Genomic DNA, 17,086 nt, shown 5'->3' with positions numbered 1-17,086 from the left:
AGCAGATAAGATCAATTAGTGATAAAGACATTTTTTTAAATGTTAGATCGTTCTCTAATGTATATGCTCCTCTTTGATTTGTTTTTAACTTTTAGAGTGAATGCTCCGAGTCTTTTACCCAGGGAAGGGTGATTATAAATAAGGAACTGCAGATGCTGGTTTAAACCGAAGATAGACACAAAAAGTTGGAGTAACTCACATGTGTCAAAGGTCTTTTATTGTCACGTGTACCAATTAAGGGACAGTGATATGCGAATTATCATAAACCCATACTTAAAAAAAAAAAGCAACAAAACACACAGCTACATAAGAGTTAACATAAACATCTACCACAGCAGATTCCCCACATTCCTCACTGTGTTGGAAGGCAATAAAGTCTAATATTCTTCCCTCATTTTTCTCCCGCGGTCAGGGCAGTCGAACCATCCGTCGGGGCGATCGAAGCTCCCGCAGCCAGCAGTCGATGCCCCCCGCGTCGGGGTGATCGAAGCTCCCGCGTCGGGGCGGTCGAAGCTCCTGCGGCTTGGAGTTCCCGATGTCGGTCTCTGACCAGAGACCACGAGCTCCGTGATGTTAAGTCCGCAGGCACCCGCGGTGGAGCTCAGAGGTCGATCCGTGGCAAAGAGATCGCGAGCTCTGCGATGTCAAAGTCCCGCAGCTCCCGCGGTGGAGCTCTCGAAATCGGTCTCCAGCAAAGGCTGCCAACTCCTCGATGTTAGGCCGCAGTGCGGACGGAGATACGATACGGAAAAAATTTGCATCTCCGTCGAGGTAAGAGATTAGAAAAAGTTCCCCTTCCCCTCCCACCCCCTCCCCACCCAACATAAAACAAGCTAAAGGACATTAAAATCATACATTTAACACGTACTACAAAAACAACGAAAAAGAAAGGGACAGATAGACTGTTGGCGAGACAGCCATTGCTGGCGCCACCCGGTGGAACAAGCAGCACCTCTGGAGAGAAGGAATCAGTGACATTTCGGGTACTTCTTCTGAAGAAGTGTTACCCCAGCTTTTTGTGTCTATTATAAATAAGTGGACAGATGTTAAGGAAGAGAGGCAAGATTTAATAGGGGCAACCTTTTCACTCCGAGAGTGGTGGGCATACGGAGCAAGCTGTCAGATGACGTAGTTCAGGCAGATACTATCACAGAATTTAAAAAACACTTAAACAGGTACATGGATAGGAATGGTTCAGAGGAATATGGGCCAAATGTGCGGAAATGGGATGTTTAGATGGGGCATCTTGGTCGGCATGGACGAGTTGGGCTGAAGGGCCTGTTTCCATGCAGTACGGCTCCATGACTGAAAGATGAATGTAAAATTCTAATAGTTTTTCGCAGGAATAAAATCTCTCAGTCACCAAAGTGTAAACATTTGCAACCAGGCTGCCACACAGAATGATCAAGTGCCACTTTGCTGCTCTTAAGATAAATTATACTAATGTCTGTCTCCTTTAGATGATTGTTTTGCGTGTGAGTGCTTCTGTGGAGAGTCTCTGCGTGCAAAATTCTTCTTCCTATTCATGTTTGTTTTTTCCATTCTGTAGGTGCTACAGATGATGAGTGGGATGATGATTGGGATGAGGCCAAGGTATCTCCGAATATTCTTCCACGGACGGAAACGGAGTCGCCGGAGACTGCTTTGGCTCGTGGAGGTCCTCGTAACGCTTCAGTAAAGATGTCACTCAATCGGTAATGCAAATAGGAGCAGATGCATGTTAATGTTCTAGTTACTGAGAACATTTCTCTCATGAGATGAATAGTTACTTAAATAAAATGTGGCAAAATAAGTAATATGAAAAAGCTGCATAAACATTTGGCTTAGTTGATAATGTGCCTGTGTGTGTTTTTTTTAGTTTTTCTGATAAACAGAATGTGGTGTTAGTCTCATTATTCATTTTTACCATATAGATTCCAACATTTTTTTAAAGCAATAATATGAAAATATATAAAATAGCATGTTATAAGTGTGACTAAATGAGGGAATTATAGCTGCATCATCCAGATTTTTGTTTTTGTAGATTTCCAACCTTTTCCAAACATGGTCCTGAAGTCTACCTACTTTCAAAGCAGACGTTAAAAACTGATGAGAAGATCCCCATCTATGTAAGTTACACAATGAATGGGATAGGGAAGATTATCCTTTAAAGCACCGTACATAGGCTAATAATGCAGCAATAGTAATGGCAGCAATGTTTCTGGATATTGAATTTAAACAATGACAAATGGATGCTTGTCTTGCTGGTATTTAGCCAGAAATGAAAGAATCAGTGGTTATGAATATTCTTCAACCATTTTTTTTTTGTGTTTGATTTGCTTTAATTTATTGTCATTGTCTTCAATTAAGAGACAACAAAATTATTTTTCCCTTACCGTCATACAAAAAAATAAAATAAAAAACCCCACAAAAACACAGAACACAGTATTCCACAACACAAACATCCCCACAGCGACACCAAAGTTCCCCACTGTAAGAGAAGGAACCAAAGTCCAGTCAGCCTCCTCGCTGATGTTCCCCAATGTTCACCCGTGATCGGGGCCTCCCGAGCACCACATAGTCGCCGCTACGGGCGGCCCGATGTTCAGGCCCTCTCACCGGGAATGATGGAACCCTGACGTCGAACGGGGGAACATCCTTAGCGGCCTGGATCTCTGAATTGGCCACCTTCCACCGGAGTCCACGGTTCCCGATGCCCACAGCCCACGGTGGGCTGAGATTCGCACTGGCGACCCCCGGCAAAGGGTCCCAGGACTCCACGATGTTGAGGTCAGCGCCGCCACCATTGGGAGCTCCGCACCCACAGCTCCGCGATGTTGGAGCAGTGGCCCAACACTCCGAAGCTCCAAGCGGCGATCCCAGGTAAGGACTCGCCCGCTCCGTGATGTTTCCAGCGCCTCGCCACTGCTGCTGAGGCTCAGGTCCAGTCCGGCAGGAATGGCTGCGCCAATCCAGTTAGTAGGCCGCGGAAGGGGGAGGGGGGGGGGTGGGGGGGGGGGGGGGGCGATGACGCGATTCGGATAATAGCCGCATCCTCGCCAGGAAGCGACTAAAGGACGGTTTCCCCCTTACCCTACCCGCTTCCCCCCACATAAAATACTGAAAAAAAAACTAAAAGACACACTAAAAGACAAACATAACAAAATAAAAAAAGTCAGCCAGACCGTGGGCGGAGGCAGCTAACAACAGCGCCACCGGATGTCCAAGACCTTGTTGGGTTGGGTCCAAGACCTTGCAATATCCTAAAAAAATGAAGTTGTTTTCTTTGTAGTTATGTTCCACAAGCACCTACATAAAGTGCGCATCATTAAAATCCGTTACATGGGCAGAAAGGTAGTTTTAAAAAATGCCACGGAATGAATTCCGGGGGAATTTTAACCTCTGACTGGGTAGGAGGGAAGGGACAAATGTATGCAGATCTGAAAATAATGCAAACTGTTGACGGCCGGATTTAACTAAATCTTCTCTGGTAATGATCGAAAATTCTCCTCGGGCCCAAGTGGGTTTGGAATATAAATATGATAGACACTCGTTAAGAATTTGTCTTATCAGCACTTATCAGCAGTTGTAAATGAATTCAAGGCAAATGGGTTTCCTTGCTTTCTGAAACAAGCCAGGTACATGAGTCAGCACTCCATTGTGTGGCCACTTTACTCTCAACTGGCACTTCACTTCAGAAAGCAGGTCAAAGAGCAGTGAGTGCTGCCACTTACCAGAGCTTGTAGTTCCCCAGGAACACTTGACAATGATTGCTGCTCGCCCTTCATTGATGCTAATTAATTTCCCTCCTGGGATAGATAAAGTTCTATTGTATCGTAATTCAGAACAAGAGCTGGTTGCCCAATTATGGGATATTCGGCAACAGCAACAGACCGCCCTTGACCTGCTGTCAGCTATATATGAGAGAACTGAAGGGACAGGATGTAATGCCAGAGAGCAGTGCTGAACTACTATCTACCACTTTGGTGAACCTCAGACTATCCTGGATCAGACTTTGCTGGCTTTACCTTGCACTAAACGTTATTCACATGTATCAATACACTGTAAATGGCTTGATTGTAATCATGTATTGTCTTTCTGCTCTGGATAGCACGCAACAAAAGTTTTTTGCCATTCCTCGGTACACGTGACATGGCCTTCACTAGTCCCACCTGCCTGCGTTTGACCCATATCCCTCCAAACCTGTCCTATCCATGTACCTGTCTAACTGTTTCTTGAACGTTGGGATAGTCCCAGTCTCAACTACCTCCTCTGGCAGCTTGTTCCATACACCCACCGCTTTTTACGAGGAAAAAGTTACCCCTCGGATTCCTATTAAATCTTTTCCCCTTCACCTTAACCCTATGTCCTCCAGCCCCTGACTCACCTACTCTGGGCAAGAGACTCTGTGCATCTACCCGATCTATTCCTTTCATGATTTTATATACCAACTGGACTGTTGGGGAAGTCCAGGACAAGGGGTCACAGCTTAAGGATAAGGGGGAAATCCTTTAAAACCGAGATCAGAAGAACTTTTTTCACACAGAGAGTGGTGAATCTCTGGAACTCTCTGCCGCAGAGGGTAGTCGAGGCCAGTTCATTGGCTATATTTTAGAGGAAGTTAGATGTGGCCCTTGTGGCTAAGGGGATCAGAGGGTATGGAGAGAAGGCAGGTACGGGATACTGAGTTGGATGATCAGCCATGATCATATTGAATGGCGGTGCAGGCTCGAAGGGCCGAATGGCCTACTCCTGCGCCTAATTTCTATGTTTCTATAAGGTCACTCCTCATCCTCCTGCGCCCCAATGAACAGAGACCCAGCTTACTCAACCTCTCCCTATAGCACAGACCCTCTGGTCCTTGCAACATCCTCATAAATCTTCTCTGCACCTTTTCCAGCTTGACAACATCTATAGGCCCATTCTTAGTCACGTGTGTAACCAAAAATATGGAAAAAATTGTGGAATACTTCTAATTCTGAAATCAATACAGGTATATTATTTTGTACTGTAGATATGATTCATATTTTTTTCAAAGCTTATCAAGTGAAATTTTTAATGTTACGCAGACAATGTTTATTTAGGGACGGGTCAAATATGACTGGTGGCGTGTGTGATCTCTCACGGAAGCATTTTTTTCACAACTCAGTTTTATCTTACAAACTGTGTGAATTTTAAGAAGCTAGAATGTTCATATCTTTAGCAGATGCATTATAGTTCTGTAGGTAGGAAAATAGCAATTAATAAGATTAATCTCTTACAATAATTTTCTAAATGTATTACTTTATGTGATGTCATCTGGCCACGTGTGTGACATTTTGGTTCACTTTCCAAAGAATGGCCCAATAACATGGTGCCCAGAACTGAACACTGTGTGTTGGAATAGCACTCATGGAGGAGGCTCGGGTTATGGAGGCAAGCAGATCATTACAGCATCTGAGAAGATGACTTCATGCCTGTTTGATTATGATGTACAATCTGTAAGGATGACGGTGAAAGTGACCACCTTCTCTGCTTTAGTTTCCTTCCAAGGCTTTGATAGGGCATACACAAAAGCTACAGTTGGCTGCTGAAGTGCATTGCTTGCAGGGGCTGGGAGTTAAGTCAATTTTACCATTATTAAAAGAAGGAACAGTTTCTAAGGTTTGTGTGCCTGGCTGCCATCCCACATATGCCAAGAATCTTGTATGTCTGTCAACTCAAATGTACTGCATGCAGTAGTTGAAAATGATTTCATTCCAATAACTCAATCATAAAATTGCTTTCTTTGTGTGCAAGATCCATGGGAGGCTTCTGTGATCATTCCCCTGGTGGGTTTCTACACTCTCCGATATATTCACACCTTCACGTGAATGGCTGCTGGGGATCAAAAACACAAATGGAAAATATGGCGGATAACTCCAGTGTGAAGTCCAAGAGAAGTGTAATTGAGGAACGGAAATACTGAAAACATGTGTTTTAGATTCCTTGACTGCTTCAGGGTGGCCAGAATTGTTCAGCGGCACACACCACCCACGTCCAAGTGACCTGCATCCTGCTGTTCTGACTATTACTTGCAGATCCTGTTTCAATAATTTTTGCCGTCTCCAAATCACAAATGTCTGTCTTACTATGTACCCTACCAGAGAAAGTAGCCTTCAGGAAAAGGATGATGAATTCCATAGGAGTTGACGTTTTCTATGCACTGTGGCAAGATGAGGGGGAGATCTGTCATAGGGAGCTCTAATGAGACATTTCCATCTTCCTGCCCCAGTTACGTCTTGGGCGACGTTGATGTTGATGGGTGATTAGTTCGCTGCCTCTCTCTGCTGGTTTGTGTTCAACAGGGAGGTAAAGAAGAACAGTGAGTGAAAGTAATTACATGCAATGATATAAGTGGGTGGAGAACATTTGTTGACATTCGATGTTATGAGAAGGACTGATTAACGATAAGGTTTAAGGTGTTCTGGTGATGACACATTCAGCACTAGTACTACCAAAATGTCTTCACTTTTCCCGACTTATTAGAGTCATAGACTCTTACAGCGTGGAAATACCCTTCGGCCCAACTTACCCACACTGGCCGACATGTCCCGTTTGCACTCGTCCCACCGACTTGCGTTTTGGCCCATATCCAACCAAATCTGTCCTTTCCATGTACAGTTTTGGCCTCCTAATTTGAGGAAGGACATCCTTGTGATTGAGGCAGTGCAGCCAGCGTTGGTTCACAAGATTTATCCCTAAGATGGCGGGACTGTCATATGAGGAAAGATTGAAAAGACTAGGCTTGTATTCACTGGAGTTTAGAAGGATGAGGAGGATCTTATAGAAACATATAAAATTATTAAAGGACTGGACAAGCTAGATGCAGGAAAAATGTTCCCAATGCTGGGCGAGTCCAGAACCAGGGGCCACAGTCTTAGAATAAAGGGGAGGACATTTAAGACTGAGGTGAGAAAAAACAGTTTCACCCAGAGAGTTGTGAATTTGTGGAATTCCCTGCCACAGAGGGCAGTGGAGGCCAAATCACTGGATGGATTTAAGAGAGAGTTAGATAGAGCTCGAGGGGCTAGTGGAATCGAGGGATATGGGGAGAAGGCAGGCACGGGTTATTGATTGGGGACGATCAGCCATGATCACAATGAACGGCGGTGCTGGCTCGAAGGGCGAAATGGCCTCCTCCTTCACCTATTTTCTATGTTTCTATGTTACCTGTCTGAATGTTTCTTAAACGTTGTGATAGTACCTTCCTCAACTACCTCCTCTGGCAGCTCATTCATACACCCACCACCCTTTGCGTGAAAATGTTCCCCTCAGCTTCTTATTAAATCTCCCCCTCCTCCTTCACCTGAAACCTATGTCATCTGGTTCTTGATTCCCCTATTCTGGGCAAGAGACTCCGCATCGACCCGATTCGTACACCTGCTGTAATGGCGAGCGGTGAGCATCCCTACGAAGGAAAACATAAGCACAATCCCGTAACATAGTAGGCACATGCACCGCTGACGACTGGTGTCTGGAAGTGGGAACCGGGACCAAAGCGCGTGCTCGCTTGCGAAGGTCAGCTAGCACCGCCAAAGCCGGGACCCCTTGATCACGGGTGACGGGCAGGAATTCCCCAGGTACCCGCAAAACATAGAAACATAGAAATTAGGTACAGGAGTAGGCCATTCGGCCCTTCGAGCCTGCACCGCCATTCAATATGATCATGGCTGATCATCCAACTCAGTATCCCGTACCTGCCTTCTCTCCATACCCTCTGATCCCCTTAGCCACAAGGGCCACATCTAACTCCCTCTTAAATATAGCCAATGAACTGGCCTCGACTACCCTCTGCGGCAGAGAGTTCCAGAGACTCACCACTCTCTGTGTGAAAAAAGTTCTTCTCGTCACGGTTTTAAAGGATTTTCCCCCTTATCCTTAAGATGTGACCCCTTGTCCTGTGAAATAATTATCCAGTGTCCTATTAGTGGCAATATTGGTAATTAGTATCCTATTCTTTGCCCACAGGCCTGTATTTTTTTTAAAGATGTATCCAATGCATTTTTGTTAGTTATCTTAAACCTGTCTTGCTTTTTGACTGATCTTGGAGAAAGATCTTTATTAGAGCTTCACAATTTGTCAAATCTCCCTTTCATCTTTACGGCACTTTTTTCAGTCCTTCACCCCAACTTCCATTCTCATGAATCTTTTCTATATCCCATCTGAGGCCTAGAGATTCTTTCCAAGGTATGGTGCCCATAAATGGCCACAATTCTATACACCAGACTAGTGATTTGTAAAGTTTTAGTATCATGCCATTTTAATCTCTTAAATAACATTGTTATTTGGGCAGATTTCTTTCAAAAGCACTCTAAATCTTATGACATTTTCACTTTTTCAATATCCTCGCAACCTTTATACCCTGGATCAAAATCCTACACTGCTTCAACCTTTTTCAATTTGAAACATGCTAAGGAACATTGGTCTTGTGTCCACATTTTGCCTTTCACCCTCGTCAGTTGCACTGTTATTTTCTTGGTTTGTATTACATTACTTGAAGTCTTTATTATCACTACACCAAAGTTATTTTTTTCATGCTCATGTAATTTGCCATTTCTTGCATTATTTTGGTGGCTTACATCAGGTTGTTAGAAACATAGAAACTTGGAAAATAGGTGCAGGAGGAGGCCATTCGGCCCTTCAAGCCAGCACCGCCATTCATTGTGATCATGGTTGATCGTCCCTAATCAATAACCCGTGCCTGCCTTCTTCCCATATCCCTTGATTCCACTAGCCCCTAGAGCTCTATCTAACTCTCTCTTAAATCCATCCAGTCATTTGGCCTCCACTGCCCTCTAGCAGGGAATTCCACAAATTCACAACTCTCTGGGTGAAAAAGTTTTTTCTCACCTCGGTCTTAAATGGCCTCTCCTTTATTCTAAGACTGTGGCCCCTGGTTCTGGACTCGCCCAACATTGGAAACATTTTTCCTGCATCTAGCGTGTCCAGTCCTTTTAGAATTTTATATGTTTCTATAAGAACCCCCCCCCCCCCCCCACTCCAGTGAATACAAGCCAAGTCTTTTCAATCTTTCCTCATATGACAGTCCCGCCATCCCAGGGATCAATCTCATGAACCTACGCTGCACTGCCTCAATCACAAGGATGTCCTTCCTCAAATTAGGAGACCAAAACTGTACACAATACTCCAGCTATACAACTTCAGAAGAACCTATTTATTCCTATATTGAAATCCTCTTCTGTTGCAACATAACAGTACATTGTTTGTTCCTTCAATTGTTACCAATTAAGATACAAGTTTCTATCCTGGTGTTGCACTAGTACAGTTGGTGATTGATTTGTTCTTACCACCGTTATATCTGTAGGTTATCAAGGCTCTTTGTCATATTTACATTTCATTAGTATCCCTCTTATTCGTCGTTTTCGTCCACTTAAAACATTTTGAATCTCCTCTCTCCTTGGTGCCCTCATCCTGTCAGCGAACCACATTACAACTTTGTTCCCCCGCAAGTATTATAGCCAACTTATTAATAAAGTAGATAAAAGGGATTATTGGTGAAGGTACAGGAAGTTCAATACATACATGGATGTGCTGGCAAAAGGTGAGAATGAAATGGGATCCTCAAACGATCAATACAAGCACCATTACGTTTCATCATGTACTGTAAGAATGATCAGGACACTGGTAGAGTTGGTGAAGACTAAAGACTTAAAATGGGCAGAAGACCAACTTTAAGAGGGAATAATCTCACTACATTATTATTTTGAACGGTGTGAAATTGCAAAGGGCTTTTAAGATGCCTATTTTCAAATCGGAGGTTGCAGGTAATGTTGATGTTGATCAGGGATTTGAAATATATGGCTTGTAAATTAGAAATTGAATGCAAATTACTGATTATTTCAGACCCCCCTTTTTTTTTTGCACTGCTGATTAGTTCTTCCACAGAACATTTCAGCTTAGCATGTGAACATCACTTCTCATCAAGTTCCGCTGGTCATAGATTTCCAATTTGTAATCTGTTTTTTTTCTTAATGCTTTAACTGTAATTAAATGGTTCCTATAAAGCATTCTGCATGTTAAGGGTTACAACCGAGAACACTGCAGCACAAGAACAGGCCATTTGGCACGTACTCCACACCCCTCTATTCCCTGCATATCCGGATGTCTACACAAAAGTTTCTTAAATGCCACTGTTGTTTCTGCGTCAACCACCAACTTCAGTGGTTAAAAAATAACTTTCCCCGCGCATCTCCTTTAAACTCTACCCCTCTCATCTTAAAGCCTGGCCGCTAGTATTTGATATTTCCATCCAGGGAAAAAGGTTCTGCATTTTATTTTAATTTGGTTAACTTTAAATGTATTAAAAATTTGAAAGAGTCAGAGTCTGGAAGTCATGTGTATTGAAAACTGAATAATGAAATTACCCAAGTGCAATTCATATTGGGCCAGATGTCACGCTGGACTACCAATAGTTACACTGCATTTTCAACTCAAAACATTTTGCTCCCTCAAGCTGTCAAAGATGCACGCTGATCATAGTGAGAATAAGAGAAATGTCATCCAGGGCTACGTTCCAGAGATCCAAATAGAGTATTTTAGGTCAATACAGATAAAAAAAGTCACGGTGTTATCTTCCAAATGCACGAAGAACAGTGAAAAATGCTGTCTCTCTCTATGCTTTGGGGTTTTAATAGTAAGATTAAATGAGAACTTACCAGTTTGAAGTTTGATCTGTATTTTATGAAGAGTTACGATGAGGGATTACGTGAAGAGCCCGCTCAGCACGCATGCGCGGCATACTTCAAAGCAGCGGTGTGGAATCACAGATAGACACAGTTATTGAAGTAAACATAGTAAAGATAAGGAGACATCAGTTTATGAATTTGACCCATATTATTGAGGGTGGGAGCGGAGGGCACGTAATCCCTCATCGTAACTCTTCATAAAATACAGATCAAACTTCAAACTGGTAAGTTCTCGTTTAATCTTACTATTTTACTTCGGAGTCACGTGAGTGATTCCGTGAAGATTTCAAAGCTCTGTGATTTCAAACCGTGTAACAGTTATTACTACATCACAGTCTTTGAGGGAGGAAGTGTGTTATCGTAACCAACCAATGAATCTGTTTGTAGAAAAACACAATGGTATTTTTTAACAATAACAACAAAGAAATTAAATTGCTCCCCTGGGCGTAAATTAAATATTTGCAGTCTGTAAAATCTTTCCTGCAAATAAAACCGGTTTTGCCAACGGCTTAACATAACATTTCTGAACGGTCTTTCCCCTCCACCATCCTGCTGTAGCCAGGATGTGGTTTATAGGCACGTCCATTCTTTTAGCCGTCGACGACGTCCCTGGTGGAATGAAATTTGTACATGTTAGTTTTTATCCCAGCAGCTTTTAGCACCTGCTTGAGTCATCTCGAAATGGCTCGTCACCCGACCATAAGGTTTTTTATGACTGACCCACAAGGCTTTTCATCTCCCTCGAATATTTTGGTTGTGTCTATGTAGGATAGTAGGGTCATGGCACATAACCGTGTTTCTGGCGGGTAAGCCCGGAATTCCACGACTAGATTAGGTGTTCCTGGTCTGCTCTGTTCGATCATTCCCTGGATAACGACAGAGATCTGGTCTGGAGCTGTGAGGATGCTGTCCAGTCGCAATAGGTGTAGTGACTGGACCCTCTGTGCAGCTACAAGTGCCATCAACATGAGTGTTTTGAGCATAGATGGTTCCAGGTTGAGGGATCTGGCTGGTGGCCATCCCCTGAGGTATGTCAGGACCACACTGACATCCCATATATGGGTGTACCTTGGTCTAGGGGGTTAGAGTTGTAAATACCCTTCATTAGTTTGACCACCAGCTGGTGGGACCCCATGGCCTGTTGTCCTGGAGCTGGTTTTAAATAGACAGGCAGGGCAATTCTAGCTGTGTTGATGGCTCTGTAGCTGAAGTCCTTCATGTACAAATTTCATGCTGGACAAGTGCTGTTTTTTAGTGGATGTTCGGAGGGATGCTGACATGGTGTCGACGGTTTGTTATGATAATCCCAGTCCCAGAAGTGGTTTGTGCAGAATCTGCAACCCAGGAGTTTGATTTTTTTCATGGCACGGGTGGCTTGTGCCCGACACTGGGTGTTAATAACTCTGGGTCACTGGGGAATACCATCGGAGTTTCAACAACCATGTCATGGAGTATTGGGAACCATGGCTGTGTAGGCCAGTCGGGTACTATCAAAATACCTGAAGCAGAGTCCATTTGTACTGTGCGTAGTCCCCAACTGATGAGGCAGAAGGGAGGAAATGCATAGAAGAAGAATTTCAGTGCACAAGGCACTGTGGAGGGGGTGCCTGACCCCCCTCTGCGAGAACGCCCCTCCTGGGGTGCACCTCGCTGGAGCTCCTGCTCCAAGAGCCGCTCCATGCGACTCATGCGGCTGTCTCTCCCCCGCCTGGGTGGAGAGACGTCCCCGTTCGACAAGTCGGAGCCACCGGCCGGATGCCTTTTCCATGGCTTTACATCCAGCCCGCTGCTCAGGCGCTAGTGGGCTGGGCTCGGCGCGATGTCGGGTTATAGCGGACCGCCCGGTAAGCGGTCTTACCGCCTTGTTGCTGCCCCCGCGAGATGGAACGCTCTTCCGTGGGGTCGAGCGGGGGGCAGGTCTGTTCAGGCGGCTGTCTTTCCCCCCCGGTGCGGGAGGAAAGACGTCCCGTCCGATGTTGAAGCCACCGGCCGGGCGCCTCTTCCGTGGCGATACTTCCAGCCCGCTGCTCAGGCGCTAGCGGGCTGGACTCGGCACGGTGTCATGATAGCGGAGCGCCGGGTAAGCGGTCCTACCGCCTTGATGCTGCCCCCCCTTAGATGGAACGCTCCTCCGTGGAGTTGAGCAGGGACAGGGTTTGTTCTGTTGCTCCCCCCCCCCCCCCCCCCCAGATGGAACGCTCCTCTGTGGAATCGAGCGGGGGACAGGTTTGTTGTAGAGCCTTTCTTCTCTGCCTGAAAGCAGAAGGCTCCCTGTGAAAGAAAAACCCGACGTCAGCTTACCTGACGCTCCGTTCTTTCACCTCCATAGCGGGAGCGCCTGACTCCCGCTGTGCCGCTGTTGTTCTGCTGGACGTAATTCCGCGCATGCGTGCCGACGTGACTCCGAAGTAAAATTGTATAACGTCTCTTTGACAACATCCCCACCCACAGTCAACCTAATGGTAGCCTTAGATTCCAATTAGTTGTGGAGCTCTCAAGATCATTTTGCAGAATAGGAACCTTGCAATTGCTTCCAGGTGCATGTATGCGAGTTTAGTTTATTGTCACATGTACCGAGGTACAGTGAAAAGTTTTTTGTCTCGTGCTCTCCAGTCAGTGGTAAGACAAAATATGATTACAATCGAAGATGGACACAACCCATGACCCTCCTTCAGAAGGGTCTCGACCCGAAACGGCACCTATTCCTTTTCTCCAGAGATGCTGTCAGACCCGCTGAGTTACTCCAGCTTTTTGTGTGTATCTTTGGTTTAAACCAGCATCTGCAGTTCCTTCCTACACATGATTACAATTGAGCCATTTACAGTGTACATGATAAGGGAATAATATTTAGTGCCGGGTGAAGTCCAATTAAATATAGTCCGAGGGTCACCAATGAGGTAGATCAGGACTGCTCTCTAGTTGTGGTGGAATGATTCAGTTGTCTGATAACACCTGGGAAGAAACTGTCACTGAATCTGGAGGTGTGCCTTTTCACACTTCTATACCTTTTGCCTGATGGGAGAGGGAAAGCTAAAACAAAATTTAAGAAGGCAGGGTTGAAGTATTTGTGCTTGGCTTGATCTACAAACACGTCCCTTGCAGAGCTACATTAAGGTTTCTCTGTGCCTCACAAAATCTGGGTGTTACCTGGGCTTGAATAAAATCCTGGTGAGTGGGTGGTTGCCCTTCTAGGTCCTGAGGTAGGTTATCTGGGGTTACAGTTGTAAATTAGGAATAAAAATTGGCATCACATCTGATCGCAAATGATTTTTAATTTTGGTCGACGGTTAAAATTAATTTTGCCCGTATCGCTTTTTTGCTTCAATGTACATTTGACATCATGTTTTTTTTCTTCCAGAAAGGCGAAGTTGGCCCTGTTTGGGAATATCCCTCATCCTCGCTGAGCTGTGTAGTAGCTGACCCAAGGAAAGGATCCAAGCTGTATGGACTAAAAAGTTACATTGAGTATCAAGTGACCCCTAATGTAAGTCTTCAAAAATATATACTTTTTGCAAAAAGGTAGGTCTTGAGGATATACAAATTGATTAAAAAAAACAAAATGAATGTGTAATACGTAGGTGTATGTGTAATAAATACTTACCCAGGAGCCAGGCAGCATCTGTGGCCCTTGCATTCCCTCTCTCCATCCCTCCCTCACCTGTCATACCAGCTTCAAAGTCGGCTGGTTGAGTGTCATTGACTAACTCGTTTCCACCTAGCGCACAGCTAACAATGGCCTGTTTCCTTTATCATTGTTACTTTTTTACATATCTTCCATTCATTTGTCCTATACATCTCTACATCACTGTCTATATCTCTCGTTTCCCTTTCCCCAACTCTCAGTCTGAAAAAGGGCCTCGACCCGAAACGTTACCTATTCCTTTTCTCCTTACTCCAGCTTTGTATGTCTATCTCTGGCTCAAGAAACTGTTTAACATTTCAAATTAATAATGATGTTTGTACCACTTGTTACTTGATCACTACATAAATCTTTACTTCAAATCTATTGAGAAAATGGCCTAGACCCTGGTGGTGCTGACGCCTCATAGCGCCAGAGATCCAAGTTCCATCCTTACCAACACGTGTGCTGCTGTGTTTGGAGAATATGCACTTTCTCCCTGTGACCTTGAGGGTTTTCTCCTGTTTCCGCATCCCAAAGATATGTGAGTTATGGGTTAATTTGCCCCAAAACATTTGTGTTGGGAGCGGATGCAAAATGGTATTAGATAGAAGCAGTGTATTGATGGCCAGAATGGACTCGATGAACGAAGGGTCTGTTTCCATACTGTAATTTTCAGTCAGTTGATATTATCACAAAGCTAGATTTCTTCAGCAATTGCATTCTCATACCTTTGTGTTTAAGAAAGAACTGCAGATGCTGGAAAAATCGAAGGTAGACAAAAATGCTGGAGGAACTCAGCGATTGAGGCAGCATCTATGGAGAGAAGGAATAGGCGACGTTTTGGGTCGAGACCCTTCTCCTTCTAATGTCGGGGAGACTACTGTCTCCGCCTCTTCCTTTCTTTTTCCTGCACACCAGCTGGAGGAACAGCACCTCGTATTCCACTTGCATAGCTTGCAACCCAATGGTTTGAATATTGAATTTTATATAACCTCCAGCAACCACCCTCCCTTTGTTCCCCACTTTCTCTCCCCCCCTCCTTCCCTGTGCCCTACGTAGACTGACACCGCTTTCTCCCCTCCCCTCCACCTATATTCCTTCCTCTGGCTTTATAATTTGCAACTCTTAAATCAGTCTTTAATATCTGGCTTATGTTCCAAACATCCCGCTCACCTGTATCCACTTATATATTCCATCCCTCCCATATTTATACATGCGGGCGCAGCCACGTTTTGGCACCATTTCCAAAGTTGGGTCCACCAGCAGTTCCCCATCCAGGCAAGCCTCGGACTCCTGCAGGACCTTCCTCTGTCACACTTGGCCTGCAAACCAACGTCCCACTCCTCGACCGGCCATCTTTGTTTCCCGGGGGGGGTGCCTCCTGCAGCTGACCTTGAAGGCACTGGAGGCATTACCCCAGTTTGCCCTCCTACCAGCACTTGCTCCTTGCGTACGACATCTCCAGCAGCCTCCTGCAGGTTCTCCAGGCGGCTTCCTGGATCCACAGCCAGCAGGCCTTCCAGGCCGTCAGGCAGGTTCCCAGTTTCACGGCAGCGGCAGGTTGGGAAGGCCTCCGCTGGCTGACTCCACAAGCTCTGCTGCAGACTGCTTCTGCCATGCTTTGTCCTGCCTCTCCCAGCTTTCTTTCCTCCCTAATTCCCCCACACCCCAAACAATCAGTCTGAAGAGAGCTTCTGACAAAACATCACCCATCCACATTCTCCAGAGATGCCGCTGAGTTAATGCAGCACTCTTGTGTACACTGGCATCTGCAGTTTCTTTTGTCACATTGATTTGGTCACAACAGCTTTCTAAATATTTGAACAGTTGCATTAGACTGAGACATTTTTGACCTTTTTATTATGTCCTCTGGTGCAGTATTTGCATGTTGTTACAATCACTGGGGTGACTGCACCCAACCAACAATTCAATTGAAGATGCTACTAGTAAGTGCAGAGCAGCTTTCCAAATATGCTATCATGTAGGGAACTGTGCTGTGCAAACTCACAATCTTCTTGCGTATGGTGTGCACAGCCTAAAGTTGTAGATCAAGGGTAGACATCCAGGCCAGGACAGCATCAGTTACTGGGTGGGTGGCTTTGATGCCACCAGGGAAAAGCCTCAGTGGGCTGTCATTCACGATGTGTGGGATGGACTAGTCTGGTGCCCCCAGTCACAAGCAAGGCTGTCTGTTCTCCCCAACTTATGCAGGTGATGGGCTGTTCTTGCATGGAGGGTGCCGATTCTGTTCAAGGTTAGACATTGCTTGCGATGGAGGTCAAAACCCTGTGATGACCCGCATCGCAGAGTTAAGGACAGTGTCAACTCATTTGGTTTGGCAGATATTAGCCCAAGCTGTTGAGGAAAAACTCGGCTGTTGAGTAGACCAGGACTAAGCTTGCAGTACAGAGGGTGTGTGCATTGGATCCCCAGCTGTTACCAGCAAGTTTCCTGATGATGTTGACCCTTGCTTTCAGTTTATCAGCCGTTGATAATATCAGCCAGTTTATCAAACTGTTCATCAATGAGGCAAGTGTTCTTTATTTTCAAACTAGGCAACTTTTGAAATTCCTTCCAGTATACTTGAATTGCACAGGCAGCACGTTGCTATTCTATAATTTAAAAAAATAGCTTTAGTATGTTAGTTTGGAGTCAAACACTTGTAGGGCTATTATAAAGTTGAGTAAAAATACAACGGGAAATTTTTAGTCTCGTGATACAGTGCGGAAGAAAGCCCTTCGGCCCACCGAGTCCGCAT

At 45.0% G+C, this 17,086-nt stretch overlaps 1 protein-coding gene across 2 annotated transcripts in view; it reads left to right on the top strand.

The window, feature by feature from the left end:
• snx9b (sorting nexin 9b) overlaps positions 1-17,086 on the top strand; it is a 98,649-nt gene that overhangs the window by 47,849 nt on the left and 33,714 nt on the right. For both annotated transcript variants that reach the window (XM_055639970.1, XM_055639971.1), the window contains 3 exons: positions 1,550-1,694; positions 2,024-2,108; positions 14,065-14,190. In XM_055639970.1, the coding sequence (XP_055495945.1) occupies positions 1,550-1,694; positions 2,024-2,108; positions 14,065-14,190 (356 nt within the window). The remainder of the gene's footprint in view (positions 1-1,549; positions 1,695-2,023; positions 2,109-14,064; positions 14,191-17,086) is intronic.

Source organism: Leucoraja erinacea, chromosome 8 (assembly GCF_028641065.1).
Source record: "Leucoraja erinacea ecotype New England chromosome 8, Leri_hhj_1, whole genome shotgun sequence".
NCBI lineage: Eukaryota > Metazoa > Chordata > Chondrichthyes > Rajiformes > Rajidae > Leucoraja > Leucoraja erinaceus.
Note: the sequence above shows the minus strand (reverse complement) of the source record. Positions and strands in the feature narration are given on the sequence as shown.